This window comes from Podarcis filfolensis (assembly GCF_964270895.1).
Source record: "Podarcis filfolensis genome assembly, chromosome: 1".
In the NCBI taxonomy this organism is placed as follows: Eukaryota; Metazoa; Chordata; class Lepidosauria; order Squamata; family Lacertidae; genus Podarcis; species Podarcis filfolensis.
Genome location: NC_139604.1, coordinates 64,032,959 through 64,048,969, shown reverse-complemented (window position 1 = coordinate 64,048,969; position 16,011 = coordinate 64,032,959). Strand labels below are relative to the sequence as shown.

The following is a 16,011-nucleotide window of genomic DNA, read 5'->3' as shown; positions in this document are numbered from 1 at the left end:
CTCCCATCATCCGTAACTAGCAAGACCAGTGGTCAGGGATGGTGGGAATTGTAGTCCAACAACAGCTAGGGAGCCAAGTTTGAGAAACACTTTGTTGAATCCCACCCAATGCTGTTCTGCTACTGACAGCGTAAAAGAGCTTGCCAAATCATTGTGCAGATGCTAACATGCAGTTGAGGCATGCTTGGATTATTCAGTTGTGTGGAAAATGTCCAAAGAGGAAATTTGTATATTGTTGTTCAGAGATGCACAGTTTGACTTTTGAGCAGGGGCAAGTGAGACTGCAGCCCAGGAGTCCAAGGGTCAAGCTACACATTATTTTAAGCATGCTTTCTCCAGCCACTTCCTCCGTGCACCCCCACCCCAAAACAAACAGTAGCTTTTTGTGACCCTAATCCGGATCAGGATCACAGTGAATGGAAAGAAAGTCTGTTTCTGTTTATCATCATTGCTTTGTTTCCAAATGTGTGTTTGAGGAAGAATGCAAGCAATGACAGTAACTAAATAGCTAGCAAGTGATACTTAGCCAGAGTAAATTAATAGCTCATATGGCTGACCTCAAATATGCATCTGTGTGTATAATGTTTACAAGCTTTAAGCATACAAATTTAAGTTATTTAAACTGTTTGCTGAGTGTATGATTAAACAGGAATGGTTTGGGGGTATTTAAGAAGCTAACATTAGCTGACCTATGGCCTGTGGGTCACCTACATCCCTTCTTGTGGCCTTCCTCTCTGTCTAATAGCAACCCAAGCTTCAGACTGAAGAAATCAAACAATGACTCTATGCCACAGAGAGATTATAATGGGTATAATGTTAATTAGATGCCGGTTTCTGCCCCACCCCAACCTCCTCCATTTGATATGGTCTTTGTTATTTCAGTGGGACACCAGCTGCTTCCTTTTCTGTGAGGCTGAAATTTTTTTCTGGTGGTTTTGCATCGGATCCTGGAACCCTAATGTCTAGTTGGATGTGTTTTGGACTGCAGCTCCCATCAACTCAAGCTATCACGGCAAATGATTGGGAGTTGTAGCCCAAAACATCTTAATGGCACCAAATCAGAGAAAGCTAACCTAGAGGACAAGCAAACATATAGCAAGCAAAGGTTGTATCAATCTTATGTCCTCTTGTTCATGATTTTGTGGGACTCAGACTTCATCATTATCCTGAATTTTTCTTACTTCCAGGGCCTGTTGCTTGAATTGCTGCTTAGTCTTACTGTTCATTTGGAATGACTGAAACACACTGTTGAGATATGATACATTTTAATTGTACACACAGTGTATTTATTTGACAGAGGATGTTTTCATTACTGGGTCTGTAACGTTAGTCAAATACGTGTGTTAAAGTTGCAGTAAAACCTGCATTATTTTCTGCATGGTCTGTCTTGCTACTGTACCACAGGCATTGACTTTTTGTTAACCTTTTAAGTTCTCTCTTCAGTTTCTTATCCCCTTAACACTAGCCCAGTTGGTTGGCACACATTAACATGAGAAATAATTTGTGATTGTCTAATATTGCCTACATTGTTTTACCAGGATATATATCCTGGTTGCTTTCACTAGCCACATAGTTTGTTTTAAAGTATAAACAGCTGAGCCAGTGTATTAAAAGCACTGGGCTTCATTCTGTGCCTAGAAGTTTGCCTTGGGGCCCAGGCTGACAATAGAAATTGTAGCAAGAAACGCTGCTCTTTTCTTTCCACCTAGCCAGAAATAATGGTGAAATTGAATTCCTAAGGGTTTGTGTAGCTGCTTCCTTCATCTCTATTGTTTATTAGGTGGCAGGAGTGGAATGTAATCTGATATACAATCAGATTTTAACATGGGAACACCTACATGTAAGTCAGCCTTGTAAGTCAACTCCTGGGGTTTTAGTTAACTAGACAGCCAAAAAAATTACCTACCTGCCTTTTACTCATCAGAGGAGCCATCTATGAGTGAAAAAATTGGCTAATAAAGAAGTTTGCAGCCCAGAAGCATTTAACTCCCCGCTTTCTCCTCCTCCCTTGCCCCCCCTGGTTGCTCTGTTTTTCTTCCCTCCTTAATAGGAAGAGGATTCTGGTTCGCCTTTCCCCATTTTAACATGTATTGGTGTTCTTTGTTGCAGGGATGCACCTCCTGATCTGGGCTTTAGCTGCAACCCCCATCTTTATCTCCCCAGGGGGGCAGTGTGGGCAAATGAAAACACTGGAGTCTGGAGTCAGCACAGGAGGTGTTTGACCACACTGTCAGAGAAGGGAAGGGCTAGAATAGTCCGCTTTGTTAGCCCAGTTTGCTCTTAGGTTAGTGAAACAAAGTGCTCTGTCCATGCTTTGTCAACCCAATTGGGTTCCATAAAAGCAAGAAAGAATATGTGGCTTCACTTCTTACATGGCCAGTACCAAAGCTGATTGGGAAGGCAAAGCTTTCTGGTTTCCGCACCCAATCAGTTTTCATATTGTGAAAGTGGCTTCTTCTGCAACAAGTATGGAAGCCATTTGTGCGGTCAATGCACAACCTTCTGTCCCTGCTTGGACAGCCCAGTCACTTGCCTGGAAGGAATTCCATGCTTTTGTTTTATGTGGAATGCCTGGTTACCAGCGGTGACAAAGCAAGTGGTTAAATACATTAATGGCATAAGTGCATTACAATTCCCAACAAGTGCATGTACTTTCCAATTGTATATTTCACCAAAAGGTGGAGCAGTTCTCCCTTAAGTTGCTCAACAATATGAAAATTATTTCCTGAGTGGGATCTTCAGCCAGATGGTGATGCAGCCTCTTCTGAGCCTCAGCCTGGACTTTTCTTTGCCTACAATGCTCAGTTCTCCTGTTCCAACTCTGGAGTAGTGATATCTGTATATTTGAGAGTTAAATTAGGATTTCCTGTAATCTGACAACTGAGAAAACATGGCTTTATAGTATACAGTGGTGCCTCGCAAGACGAAATTAATTTGTTCCGCGAATTTTTTCGTCTAGCGAATTTTTCGTCTTGCGAAGCACGAAATCCCATAGGAATGCATTGAAAATCAATTAATGCGTTCCTATGGTCAAAAAAAGTCCAAACAAAGCCAAATTTGGTACAACAAGAGTTTATTAAGTGCTCTTTAAAGTCACACATACTGTAAAGAGCATTTCAAAATTCAAACCCAGAATTTTTTTAAAAAAAACAGCAGAGTGGCCCAATGGTCACAGAAAATCATAAAAATGCAGAAAAAAACAAGCTTCCAGATTCTTGCAAACCCCTCCCCAACTGTTCCCCCAGCCACCCAGCACACAGAAATTCAAATCCAGAATTTTTTTAAAAAAACAGCAGAGTGCCCCAATGGTCACAAAAAATCATAAAAATGCAGGAAAAAAAACACAAGCTTCCAGATTCTTGCAAACCCCTCCCCAACACCAAGTCCTTGAATTCCAAACACCCCAACCCAAAATCCAAAACCCCCCAAAAAAGTTTTAAAAGCTTAACTTACCAAATGGCTGCAAAAGAAGTTTTGGAAAAGCTTCAAAAATCACCAAAGTCTTTAAAAACCTCAAAAAAGGCTACTATGTACACTGCGTTCTATGAGTTGCTCCTCGAAGTCAAGACGCAACTGTATTAACGGTGTTAAGAAAAAGGAAACAAACTTGCAAGACGTTTTTGTCTTGCGAAGCAAGCCCATAGGGAAATTCGTCTTGCGAAGCAGCTCAAAAAACGGAAAACCCTTTCGTCTAGCGAGTTTTCCGTCTTGCGAGGCATTCGTCTTGCGGGGCACCACTGTATATTGAAACAAGCCTTTATGAACTACCCTATTTTTTTTTTAACAACAGATATTCCAGCCTTGCTATATACAAAGTTTTGAGCCCACCAGCCCATGCATACCTATGATCCTTATATATTTCCCTGCTTGGTTGCCTGGTGGCAATGTAGAACCCACAGGGCACTCTGTTAGCAACTCTTTACAAGACTAAAATCCTCCTGCGTTTATCATGTTTACTGCTTTTTCTTTCTCTGCATCGAATGCTTTTTTTTACTTGTCTTATTTCCCCTATTTCGGCTACTTGAGTATTTGGTGCAATATGGCCTGGCTGCTACTGCACCATTAACCCCTTAATGTGCCTAGCTACCCTCCCCATCTGGGCTGTGAGGGATGCTTTATTACTGGGTGCTTTTAAAGCATGGGATCTGACTGCTTGTCATCTGCCTCTGTCTTTACAGCTTCTGACTACAATTGTATTCTGAGCATTAGTGAAGAGGAAGCCAGGTTGAAGGCTCTGAATGAGTACCTCAGCACTCGTAGCTATATCCAGGGGTTCACATTTTCACATGCAGATGTGGAAGCTTTCAGGCAGCTTTCGGGCCCGCCTGTGGACCAGCATTTCCATGTGGTTCGTTGGTACAGGCACATAGAAGCAATTTATGATGGCAGCAGAGGAAAGCATGACTCCTGTAAACTCCAAACAAGTGAGTAATGGCAGGGGCTAGTGGGCAGCGAGCTAATGGCTGTCTTAATATATATGTGGGAAAAAAACTTCCTATCCAAGATTATTCTGTGATTTTATTTATTTTTAAAAAGCTCCTACATTTGATAGCCATAGACTTCTGGGTCATTACAACAAATAATCAGGCTCTGTTTCTTTCTTATTTAAAATATTATTTATTACATTTATATCCTTTTTTTCTGCCAATGAGTTCAGGGTGGTGTACAAGGTTTTCTCCTCCCCTCCTCCCCTCTGTTTAATCCTTACAACAGCCTTGTGACGTTGGTTAGACTAAGAAGGTGTGACCAGCCCAAAGTTACTTTGTGAATTTCATGGATCACACTGCACCCTCCCAGTCTCAGTCTTGCTGGAACAAATATGCTTTTGGTAGATGCTGAAAAGAGTACAGCCCAAGGTACCTACCTGCCTGATGTCCATAGGCAGGAAGTTCCAAAGTCTAGGTCATGGGTAGGCAACTTAAGGCCCAGGGGCCGGATGCGGCCCAATCACCTTCTCAGTCCGGCCCGCAGATGGTCCAGGAATCTGTGTGTTTTCTACATGAGTAGAATGTGTCCTTTTATTTAAAATGCATCTCTGGGTTATTTGTGCGGCCTGTCTGGTGTTTTTACATGAGTAGAATGTGTGCTTTTATTTAAAATGCATCTCTGGGTTATTTGTGATGCATAGGAATTCATTTATTTATTTTTTCACAATATAGTCCGGCCCACCACATGGTCTGAGGGATGGTGGACTGGCCCATGGCTGAAAAAGGTTGCTGACCCCTGGTCTAGGTGCTGCCATACTAAAAGATGGATTTTGTTAATCAGCTTTGACTGAACAGGCAGCTTTTACCAAAGTGTACATCAAATGCAACTGGTAAAACTGCTTATTTGACACAAATAGGGGCAGTCACTTAAGTTCATCTATGGACATGAATTGTCAGAGGCTAAAGTTAAAATTTTCTCCTTGTTACAAACCCATGTTCAAAATGGTATTTGCAGTCTTGTTTTTAGTGCTGGTGTGTGTCTCAGTTGGCTACCGATTGCCTTCCAAGGACCCTAGATAAGAAACCTGCAACCTTATTATTGAACATCAACTCCCGTTATCCCTCACCATTGGCCATGGTGGCCAGGGTTGATGAGAGTTATAGTCCAACAACATCCTGGCAGGCCACAGTTTTCACCATTCTTATCATTGAATTTTAGAGTTGGAAGGGACCCCAAGAGTTATCTAGTCCAACACCCTGCTATGCAGGAACCTCAACTAAAGCATCCATGATAGATGACCATCCAACCTCTGCTTAAAAATCTCAAATGAAGGAGAGAGCCTATTCCACCGTCGGAACAGCTCTTAACTGCCAGAAAGCTCTTCCTGGTGTTTAGTCAGAATCTTGTTTCTTGTAACTTGAAGCCATTGGTTGAATCCTTGCAGTGCTCTAATAGTGTCAGAGAACAGGAAAGGAAAAGAGACTTTGTTACATTATATGTGAGTTTTCTCTGCAATGACAAACACGAATCTACTCAAGTACCTATAATGAGTATTGTTAGTGGCTGCTTTCATACTTCCCAGAAAACCCTGTCAATTATATCTTCCTTATATTCCCTCAGGTGTTCAGTTGAGCTCTGTGGTATGGAAGACTCATCCAGGTGTATTTCAAACACATTGTTTCCCTCAAAATATACTCAGATGGTCATTGTCAAGACTGTGCCTTTTCAATTTGTTTAGTGGAATGTTGGCATTTTTCTCCGGGGACACCAGAGGGTGAACTGGGAGAATTATGAAAACCTCACTGAGCAAGTGTCTTCATACCTTTGTTGAGGTGGTAGTGCATTTTATTAGCATTTGAAGCTCCGTAGGTAGAGTCTGAAAACAGAAGAGATTGGTGTGGTGTTTAGAAGTGCAGATAAGAATTGTACTTGAAACTAAAAATAAAAATGCAACAAACCAAGATAAAATAAATGCTTTAAACCTTTAAGCAGAAGATAGGAACGACTATTGGTTTTATTTGGTTTCATTTTCAAGGTGTGTCACATAATGGTGAACACAGCAGAAGTGATTAGAATAATAGCTGTTGTTTCTGGCAGGAATATTTGAATATTTGATTTGCCTGAATGAATAGTTTGGGTGGATTGTTGTATGTTTTTCTTTTGTGGTTAAGGTTATCATATTATGGTTTATGCATTCTTCTTTCAGCCTTCTTATCTGGAGTCTTCTGGAGCAAGTTTTGATTCTGTGTGCTGGTTTAATCTTTTAGAAATTAACCTCCTTGGTGGCCATAATTAATTCTCTCTGTGTGTGTGTGTTTAAAAAGCAAGCAAAAGGACAGAATTAAATTGCTTTGTGTATGTTCTTTAAACTCAACCTTAAATCAATTATTTCCACTGCTTATGTCATAGTGAAGACTTATTTAAGTGAGAAAGACATGTTTTTCTGGTTGCCAAATGGAAATAACTGGGAATCACCAATTATTGTCAGCTTATTGCAAATTGCCCAGTGTTCTACCAGTAAATCACTATCTACCATCTGCCCATTACTGACATAAGCTATAGGAGGGAGAGGGTTCAGCTCTTTTCACTTGCACACCCCTTTTCTTCTTTAAATGGGACTCCCCTATTACCCACTTCATACATGATTGAGGCAGGGCAGAGGGAATTGCAGATAAAATGAAACCAAGTGGGGAAATTATTTACTACTTGTATGCCATACATACATGTGCCATTCCTCCCCCACTCCCCGATGCTGATTAAGGTATTATTCTGTGTGCTTACATCAAACCTATTCATGCATTCTGAATCATATGTCTTTTTCATGAAACTGCCTTGTTGAAGTTTTCCTGTTTTAAGTATAGCACAGAAACTTTTTGCAGATGCAATGCAAAGAGACATTCACATAGTCAAAGTGTTGATTTTGGAACACTCTAGGAAAGAACTTAATTAAGGCTACAATTCTGTGGATTCTAACTGGGACATATTCCTGAGAAAACATGCATAGGATCACAAATATAAAATCATGTAGAAGAGGTGGTGTGGGATATATATGCATTGTTCATGCTATTCAGGGAGGAATTCAAGGTCTTGCAAGCATTTCAGATTGCCAAATGGAATTATTCCCACCCCACTTTGCTGCGTGCTACAGCTGACCCAATTTCATGGGGTGTGGGAGCAGGGTGCGGTGTGGAATGAGACCCATTTAAGTGGACGTCCTTGCACAGGCTTCCACTGAGGGGACTCATTAGCTAAATCCTGCCCACTTTTTCTAGGTATCTGGGAGTTTTATGTCAACTTCATAGCTTGGTGACTATATTCAATAGGTTTTTTGCTCTGTCCTAAAACAATTCAATTTCTTCTCAGTGTAGGAGCTTATCACTCTTTTTTAAACTCCCTAAAAGTTTCAAGAACAGCATGTGCATGTGATTTTTGGGAGGTGAGGAGGATGTTTTCACTTTTTGCTGAAACAGGAGTTCCTGTGGGAGTAAGTGCACTGAATCAGAGCCCTGAGAGTTCCTGTCACTTTCTGAAAGTAAGAAAAGTGGCATCAACAATGTCATGATGTACTCTGCATCAAAAACATGGTGTTGTTTTTCAAATTGGCTGTTATTCCAGTGTTCCTTCTGAGCTAATGACATAGACTTTTATAGCAAAGAAGCTCAGAATACCCTTTCTAGATTTGTTTTTCTTGGAAAATTAATACTGAATTTTAAAATCCTTTCTAGGTAAAAACAAGCGTACTCAGCCTCCCTGGTCTCCACCCCAAGGAACAACATTACCCAAACTCTGCCTATACAACAGTCTCACTCGCAATAAGGTACATTTTTGATTTGGCTTTTCCATGTGCTGTCTTTTGCATAGTGGAGTTAGTAGCATTGCTCATGGTTGCTGAACTGCTTTTCCTGTGGAACTCTGTACAAATTTGCGTGCTTCTAACTACTATGTCTCCTTTTCCTCCTAAGGATGTGTTTCAGCCCCAAGATGGCAACAGGGTGAAATGGTATTGCTGTGGCCCGACAGTGTATGATGCCTCCCACATGGGGCATGCAAGGTATGGCCATGTCTGAGTAGCAAGTGCCTTGGGTAGTTGAAGAGCAAAGCTGTAAATGAATTTGTTACATCAAACTAATACTGCCATCTTTATAAAATCTCTAAAAAATCCAAAGTTTCTGAATAATCTTCTTTTTGACATATTGACACCAATTAATGCTGTTGGACATCATAACAAGGATGTCTCTTGTTCGTTTAAAGTGAGTAGCTGTCTGTGGTGATGATCAGGACCATGGTTCTGGAGGAGGAAGTGTCTAAACCTTTCATCCTGTGCTTTCCCCCCAACTGAAATTGCCCTAAAGCTACCGTTTGACTTATGGCAGAGAGCAAAGACATGGACGTATGTTTTAACCTGCTCATCCCCCACCTCAGTGCAGAAGTCCTGATCAAATTCTCCCCCACTCCAGGCCACACAATCTGAGAGATCCTGATCACAATTTTCTTCATCACATCTAATTTGGTCCTTTATAATTTCTCACAAGAACTTTATATACCACTTTATGATACAAATGCAGATGTAATGGCATTGCTTTGAAATAACAAAAATGAATGCCAAATGATTTGGGTTTTTAAAGCAAAGCTCTAAAATGATTTGTTCAAATATCTAAATGAATTGTAGGTAGCAGGACACTGCAGGCTGGAAGCCAGGACTGCTATGTATTGCCTTTCTTCACCACATATTAATTTTGTATACAGTGTATAATTTATTTTAGGAAAACAGTTCATTACTTTCAAAAGCAAAAATATAATGTGATGCTTCATGAATATAGTGGGCACATGTAAATGCTCCTGAGGTTGCAAAATCAATTTGTCTTTTGAATTATTGTAGATCATACATCTCATTTGATATCCTGAGAAGAGTTTTGAAAGACTATTTCAAATACGATGTCTTCTACTGTATGAATATCACAGATATAGATGACAAGGTAATTCTAAAGTGCTGTCATTTGATTAGCTGCAGGAATGAGACTAACAGATGAGATTATTTAACTTAGTTTTTATTCTAATTTAAATGTCTATCCCACCAATAAGTCAAAGACTTTCTCTTTAAGGTTATTACTTCTTAATTCATACAGTGCCATCAATGTACAAAATGCCTTTATATAGTTTCATAGCAAAAAGACAGATCCCCACCTCAAGAAGCTTACCATCTAATTTTCAGAAGAAGATGGTTGGAGAGACAGTGAGGAGAGGAGAGGAGAGAAATACAGAGGCAAGATAATTGGGCAAATATGGACAAATGGGCTAAAGCTTTGTGTCACTTCTTGTCTCCCCCCCCCCCTTTTTAAGGAACTTAGGGAATGTTCTGTAAGATGAACACCAGTTCTAATTTTAATCTTCAAATTGTATACACTGTGCTTCCTAAACATCTTTTAACTTTTGTGTTACAGATCATAAAAAGAGCAAGGCAAAACTATCTCTTTGAAAAATACACAGAGAAGCACCCATCAGCAGCACAGCTACTTGAAGATGTCCAGATTGCCTCTGAGGTCAGCTCCTTGACTGTTCTCTTCCATACTTCATGTAGGCAGGAGACTGCTTAGTTGTCTTCCAACACCTTGGATCAGAGGAGGAATCAGCCAGCTGCTTGTTCCTTCTTCTTTTTTCTTTTTGTCCCTCTCTTCAGACTCTGTTCCATCATTGGCCACACGCAAGCTCTTTATATGAAGCCACCACACTCTGTTCCTAGCAAGGCTAAAATCCTCAAGAGTCCTGCAAGACTCCAAAGACTTGTCCACACTTGGAAGCAGTGTTGCTTCTGCTAGAGACAACCAGAGCTTTACATACCTTGGCTGCTCCTGTTTCCAGCACATTGCCTTCATCTGGCAATGTGCTGGAAATGTGCTTCATCACTGGGACTAACTTCAGTTCAGTGGCATTCCCCACATCCAATCATAATCTTCCCCCCATGTAAGCAGACACCTTAGTAGTGTCTGCCAAAACCAGTTTGGAGAGAGACACCAAGCTTTAGTGTCCTAGCCTAATCACCTTTCCTGAGAATACTTTTTGCTGCTACTTTTCCTCCTACAGGCAATCAAACACATTTACTTTATTTGATCTGCAAACCATAAGCATCAAATACAGTGGAGGGTCATCAATACAACCATAACAAAAAAGAGAAAATTGGAAGGGGGGAGCACAAGATGCATGCACACAAATGGTGTCTTTAAAAATAGTGTAACAAAATAATAATCAAAGAGAGACAATTTTGACTCAGAACTCATCCTCCCTTTCATCATAGTGGGCTGCAGCAAGGAACTTGTCCATATTTCTGCTATTAAAATGAAGATTATAAAATTCATCTGTGTTCCCCAAGTGTAGAGAATGTAGTGCAGAGATAAAATGGAAACTTACCAGGTATAAGATCTGGTTCTTATTTTCCCATCAGTAGAGTCCCATTTTTATCTCCCCAGTATGTAATTTTTATATTGCTATAAAAAATGCAACATAGGAGAATGTGGGCTAATGTTTCAACTGAGCTGCTGTCACAAGGGCAAACACTCAGGTGACAAGGCAACCCAGTAAACTTGTCTTCCATAACTGCTGATGGCAAAGTGTTTAACCTGGCCATTGAGAGTGCTGTCCTATATCTATGAAATTTGAGCAAATCTTTCCATTCTTTCATTACCTCCTGTGACTTTTTATGAATGCCTATATGATTCCAAAATCTTCTGAAAAAATGGATTATGAAAGCAGAATGTTATGTTTAAATAAAGATGTGCTAATTTTTAAAATTTGTGTAATATTGGGGACCAGAACACTAGGTTTTTCCTGCTGTGGGATTTGTTGTCTTTAAGCCTGGAAGGGGACTGTCCTCCTCTTTAATATGGTTGCTACCCATGAAAATGCCTGGTAATGACCCTCCTCACTATAGCATGTCTACATTCCATTTTAATTTTGAAACTCTACCATGCAGACATTTGTTACTGCTTTACTCTGGAGATTTTGCTGAAAATTAAACACAAGAAAACTTCTAAGGAATATTTTATAAGATGGCTATGATTTTATTAAGTGATGCTTATTTGTTGCCTTCAGTGTGGTTTTATGTATATTTCATTCATGTTTATTAAATCAGCCTTTTGCAGCTAAGCTACAAGAGACCACTGACCCTGATAAGAAACAGATGCTGGAAAGGATTCAGAGCGCAGTGAAGGCTGCTGTGGAACCTCTAGAAAGCGCACTGAAAAATAAACACTCTGAAGGTCAAGTCAGCAAACATGCTGAGGTCTGTACTGAACGGGGCTGTTGTGCCCTTAAGCAAATGAAACAGTATCCTTGATTTACTATTTTAGGGTGGGACTTTGCTTCATTGAAACCATTTATATCTGTGAGGTTACATAATTAGTTACATTGGTGTGACTTAACTCCCCCCCCCCAAGTATCTTATTGATGGTTAGGCACATCTCTGAGGGTCACATGGCAGCAGAGGCCATGTGCACTCGTTCTCACACACACACACACACACACACACGCATTAGACTTGTGCATGTGTACAAACACACACTCTGCCTCAGCATTTCCAGTGCTTCCCAGTCTTGTGCTGGGGTAGGAGTGGCTTTAAAGAGCCATATTCCTGCTTTTGAGTGGATCATTCAAGAACAGACAGGGGAAATTCATTTCCCAGTATATTTCTGCTAAACACCACAGCACTAAGATTCGAGAGAAAACACTCTGCCTATTATTTTAAGAGTAAAAGGTAGCACTTCCACCCCAGCGCTAAAGAAAGAGTGTGTGTGTAAGTGCTGCTTGTTTCCCTACAAAGTATCTTCTAAGGTCTGGGCTCTTTGGGAGTGGCTTTCCAAGAAGTATGATAGGTTGTCTCCAGGTGGAAAAACTGGCAACATGAACTCAAGCTTTGGATCCTGGCCCAAATAAATTAACATTATTTAATCACAATAAAGACCACTCTAGGCTTTTTCTTGAAGAAGTGTGCATTGCTGATAATTATGTGTTTTATATATAGATCTATAATTTATTTCTAGGTGTTATTGCATGAAGCAAAAGATATACTCTCTGAGTGGCTGGACACTAGGTTGGGGAGTCAGGTGACTGACAATTCCATATTTTCAAAGCTCCCCAAATTCTGGGAAGAGGAATATCATAAAGATATGGCAGCTCTCAATGTAAGTATGCACATTGATTCAGCAAAATATAAAAGCACATGGAAATCTAGTGTTGGTGGAACTTATTTATTATAGTTTCCCTCTCTTGGAAGGCCTAGAAAGCAAACTTATAAAGCTTGTTTATAATTAATGGCTTCACATTACTGCTCCATGGACACATTTTGATATATATTGATTTATCAAGATGACACACTAACACTTTTTGCTGGCAGTCTGGTTAGGGCTCTCCCTAGCACTGTGTACATAAAATTGTTCTTCATACCTAGGAAGCTGGAATCATGCCAAGACGCAAATCAAGACTGATTTTCCTTTCATCAGCAGTTAGAGCAATGATCATGCCTTTCTAACCTTATAGATTATGTTTCATCTTGAGCTCTTGGAAACTGCAGATATGCTTTCAGTATGGTTAATTAGAGCAGATGCCTAGAAATGCTCGGCTTCTGTGTTCAGTTTCTGCCCATCAATGTGTGCGCCTGTTTATTTAATTTGCTTATAATAGTAATAGGACTTATTAGTTGCTTGTTACCTAGAAAGGTTTCCGAGTGAGTTATATTTCAAAATAGAAGCATAAGTACACTGTACCATAAAGGGGGCGCACAAGGGCAGGAGAATGAGGGAAAGCCCCATTGTGTAAGCAGACATTATTGCTCATGGCTTCAACTGGTAGGACTCAGTTGAAATCTGCCCATGAGTTTAAGCAGGCTCCTGAATGCCTATACTGTAATGTTCATTGGAAGTGCAACCCAAAGGGAAGTTGCCACTACACTTAAAGCCCTGGGCATAATCTTACTGGGCATAAGATAAATCTCAGGAGCATACAGCAATACTCTCTTCAACAAGTCCCTGTTAATTTTGCCACTTGCCTAGTTTTCTATATTCAAATATAGAACTAATTGCAAAGCAAAGCTGTTGAGAGAGTCTGGTACAAGAAGGGTTGTGAAACGGAGAATATATATTATTTTGTTTGCTTGCTTCTAGGTATTACCTCCAGATGTCTTAACACGTGTTAGTGAATATGTACCAGAAATTGTGGACTTTGTCCAAAGGATTGTAAATAATGGATATGGGTGCGTATAGATCCGTCTCACATTTTACGTGTTATGTAAATCAAAAGAAAATCATCACCTGCAGCTCTATGTGTGCTTCACATGTAAGCAGCCCAAATTCTAATAATAATTAAACCTTTGCCATCAGACCTGAAGGCACAACAAGGCCATATGACGGGGGGGGGGGGAATGGAAAGCCATTTTATTTATTGGCAGTCTCAAAGATGCTGTTTCTACATGTTTTGTGTTGCTAGAGCTTCCAAAATCATTAGTAGTCTCCCATCCAGCAAACTTGGAGTAAATCCCATCGAACTTGCCCATCATGGAAAGCAGCAGAAGAAATTCACCTTTAAATACAGTAGTTCCTAGCCAACTGGTGAAATGTATCCACTAATGGATAAGGTGGGGCACTTTTTTGTGTGTGTACCAATTTCACCCTCCTTTGCAGGCCCCACCTCCTCATGAAAATCTGTTCTAGAGGGTTGGGGAGCACTTCAAAACAGATTTTCAGGGACGACGAGGGCTTCATTGAGAGGCTTTAGCAAAAATCGCACCCAGTTCTCCTTGATCACCACATACCTCATGCTGGAGCAACAGTGAAAGGAGGACAAGTTGCATTCCACCCAATAGTAGGAAAGTATCTGAAACTCTAGAACACTTGGTACAATTTTGCTTTTTGTCTTCTAGTTATGTGTCCAATGGCTCTGTCTATTTTGATACCATGAAATTTGATGCATCTGAGAAACACTCCTATGCCAAGTTGGTTCCTGAAGCTGTAGGTGATCAAAAAGCACTTCAAGAGGGTGAAGGTAATATTACTGTCAGTCAGGGGCTTTCCAGTGCATACACAAATACAATTTTAAGATTCCTTTCTGAAGGTTACAAATGTTCTTCCTCTTGTTCTCCACAGGTGACCTGAGTATCTCAGTGGATCGTTTAAGTGAGAAGCATTCTCCAAATGACTTTGCTTTGTGGAAATCCTCCAAACCAGGCGAGCCTTCATGGGACTCTCCTTGGGGAAAAGTAAGGACTGTGACTTGGATCAAACAATCCAGCTGCATGGTTGGAAAATGCTTGTGCTCCCATGGAAGGAGGGGGTGTTTCCCCCCCCTTTGTCTTTAGTGCCCTATGTCCCCAGTTGTCTGGAACCAGTTTTTATGGGATAAGGTTTGGCTGTAGACCAGGATGGGGGGATTATGCAGCAGGATCTTTGCATCCAATCCACTATTACTGTGCTCCCTATGCACAATTTTATGTGGAAACTAAAAGTAAGTATATTCCATAACATGTAGCCCAGGCTTAAAACATCTCCTGCCGTTACTTTTTTTAAATCATGGGGATACAGGTCATATCTTAAGATGCAGGCTGACATCATAAAGAACATATAACTTAAATGTCCTGCCAAAGCATTATGGCCTGGGGCCTCTTGATTCTTAATAATGTTCTGCATCTAATCAAGTCATTGATTAGGATTATAAAATTTAAATAATAGTTGGCAGGGGTATCTATTATTCCCTTGTAGAAATTTCCACTGAAATGTGCTTTTCAACATATTGTATTATTTTACTCCTGTAATCCAATAATTTTTGTAGTGAAAGCTCCCCCTGCCCCTGACAACTACCCTCTATCCTGCTTTGTTAGAGCCTGAACCCATGGCTTATTGCCCTTGCCCCTTTTTCATAGCTGTGCTGTCCTTCTACTGACTTATTTTTTGTTGAAATATGGTGCCCAAAACCAAGCATATTCCAGCTGATGTCTTACCCAGTGCTAGGTAATATATCATGTGTTGTTGTTTATCTGAAGTTGAATTTACCTAATTTTAAGACCTGCTAAGGAACAGGTGATTGTTTATTATATCTTCATATGTAAAACCACAGAATTTAAAGAGGGTGCATTCCCACCCATGACTGTATATCTGATGGGATACCACAATTGGGGCTAATACATACACACTTGCATGCACACACCCTAAAAACTAAATCTCATGGTTTTATCAAGAGTCTCTACTTTCAGTTAAATTTAGTCAGTTTAGGAACCTCTCCTGGGGGATAAAAATTGTGAAAGGAAAGCATAGGTGAGAATGTGATGTGTTGCCTACAAAGTAATACTGAAAAATTTCTTTTAAAACTAATTTCCCTCAGTGGTGATTTTAAGATGATTTGTCTTGAATTTTGCCATGCACTGATATTCTGTCAGTTGTTTTTAGGGTGTAGCTTTTGATTGACTATTTCTTGTGCACTCTGACCTTGTAAAGCCAGATTATTGATTCAGTGCAAAGATTGCCTTAACCGAAGTGCTCCAACAGCAGAGCATGCAGAACTAAGTTCAAGCTGCAAGATAAAAGTTCCGCATTAAAATATCTA

The 16,011-nt window shown here is 40.2% G+C and overlaps 1 protein-coding gene across 2 annotated transcripts in view; it reads left to right on the top strand.

The window, feature by feature from the left end:
• CARS1 (cysteinyl-tRNA synthetase 1) overlaps positions 1 to 16,011 on the top strand; it is a 33,428-nt gene that overhangs the window by 3,202 nt on the left and 14,215 nt on the right. The window contains exons 2-11 of one of the 2 annotated variants that reach the window (XM_083588420.1): positions 4,179 to 4,424; positions 8,154 to 8,245; positions 8,391 to 8,479; positions 9,308 to 9,404; positions 9,870 to 9,968; positions 11,555 to 11,704; positions 12,462 to 12,602; positions 13,581 to 13,669; positions 14,336 to 14,457; positions 14,559 to 14,671. In XM_083588420.1, coding sequence (XP_083444546.1) covers positions 4,179 to 4,424; positions 8,154 to 8,245; positions 8,391 to 8,479; positions 9,308 to 9,404; positions 9,870 to 9,968; positions 11,555 to 11,704; positions 12,462 to 12,602; positions 13,581 to 13,669; positions 14,336 to 14,457; positions 14,559 to 14,671 — 1,238 coding nt within the window. The remainder of the gene's footprint in view (positions 1 to 4,178; positions 4,425 to 8,153; positions 8,246 to 8,390; positions 8,480 to 9,307; positions 9,405 to 9,869; positions 9,969 to 11,554; positions 11,705 to 12,461; positions 12,603 to 13,580; positions 13,670 to 14,335; positions 14,458 to 14,558; positions 14,672 to 16,011) is intronic. The other variant, XM_083588421.1, reaches the window with a different exon arrangement.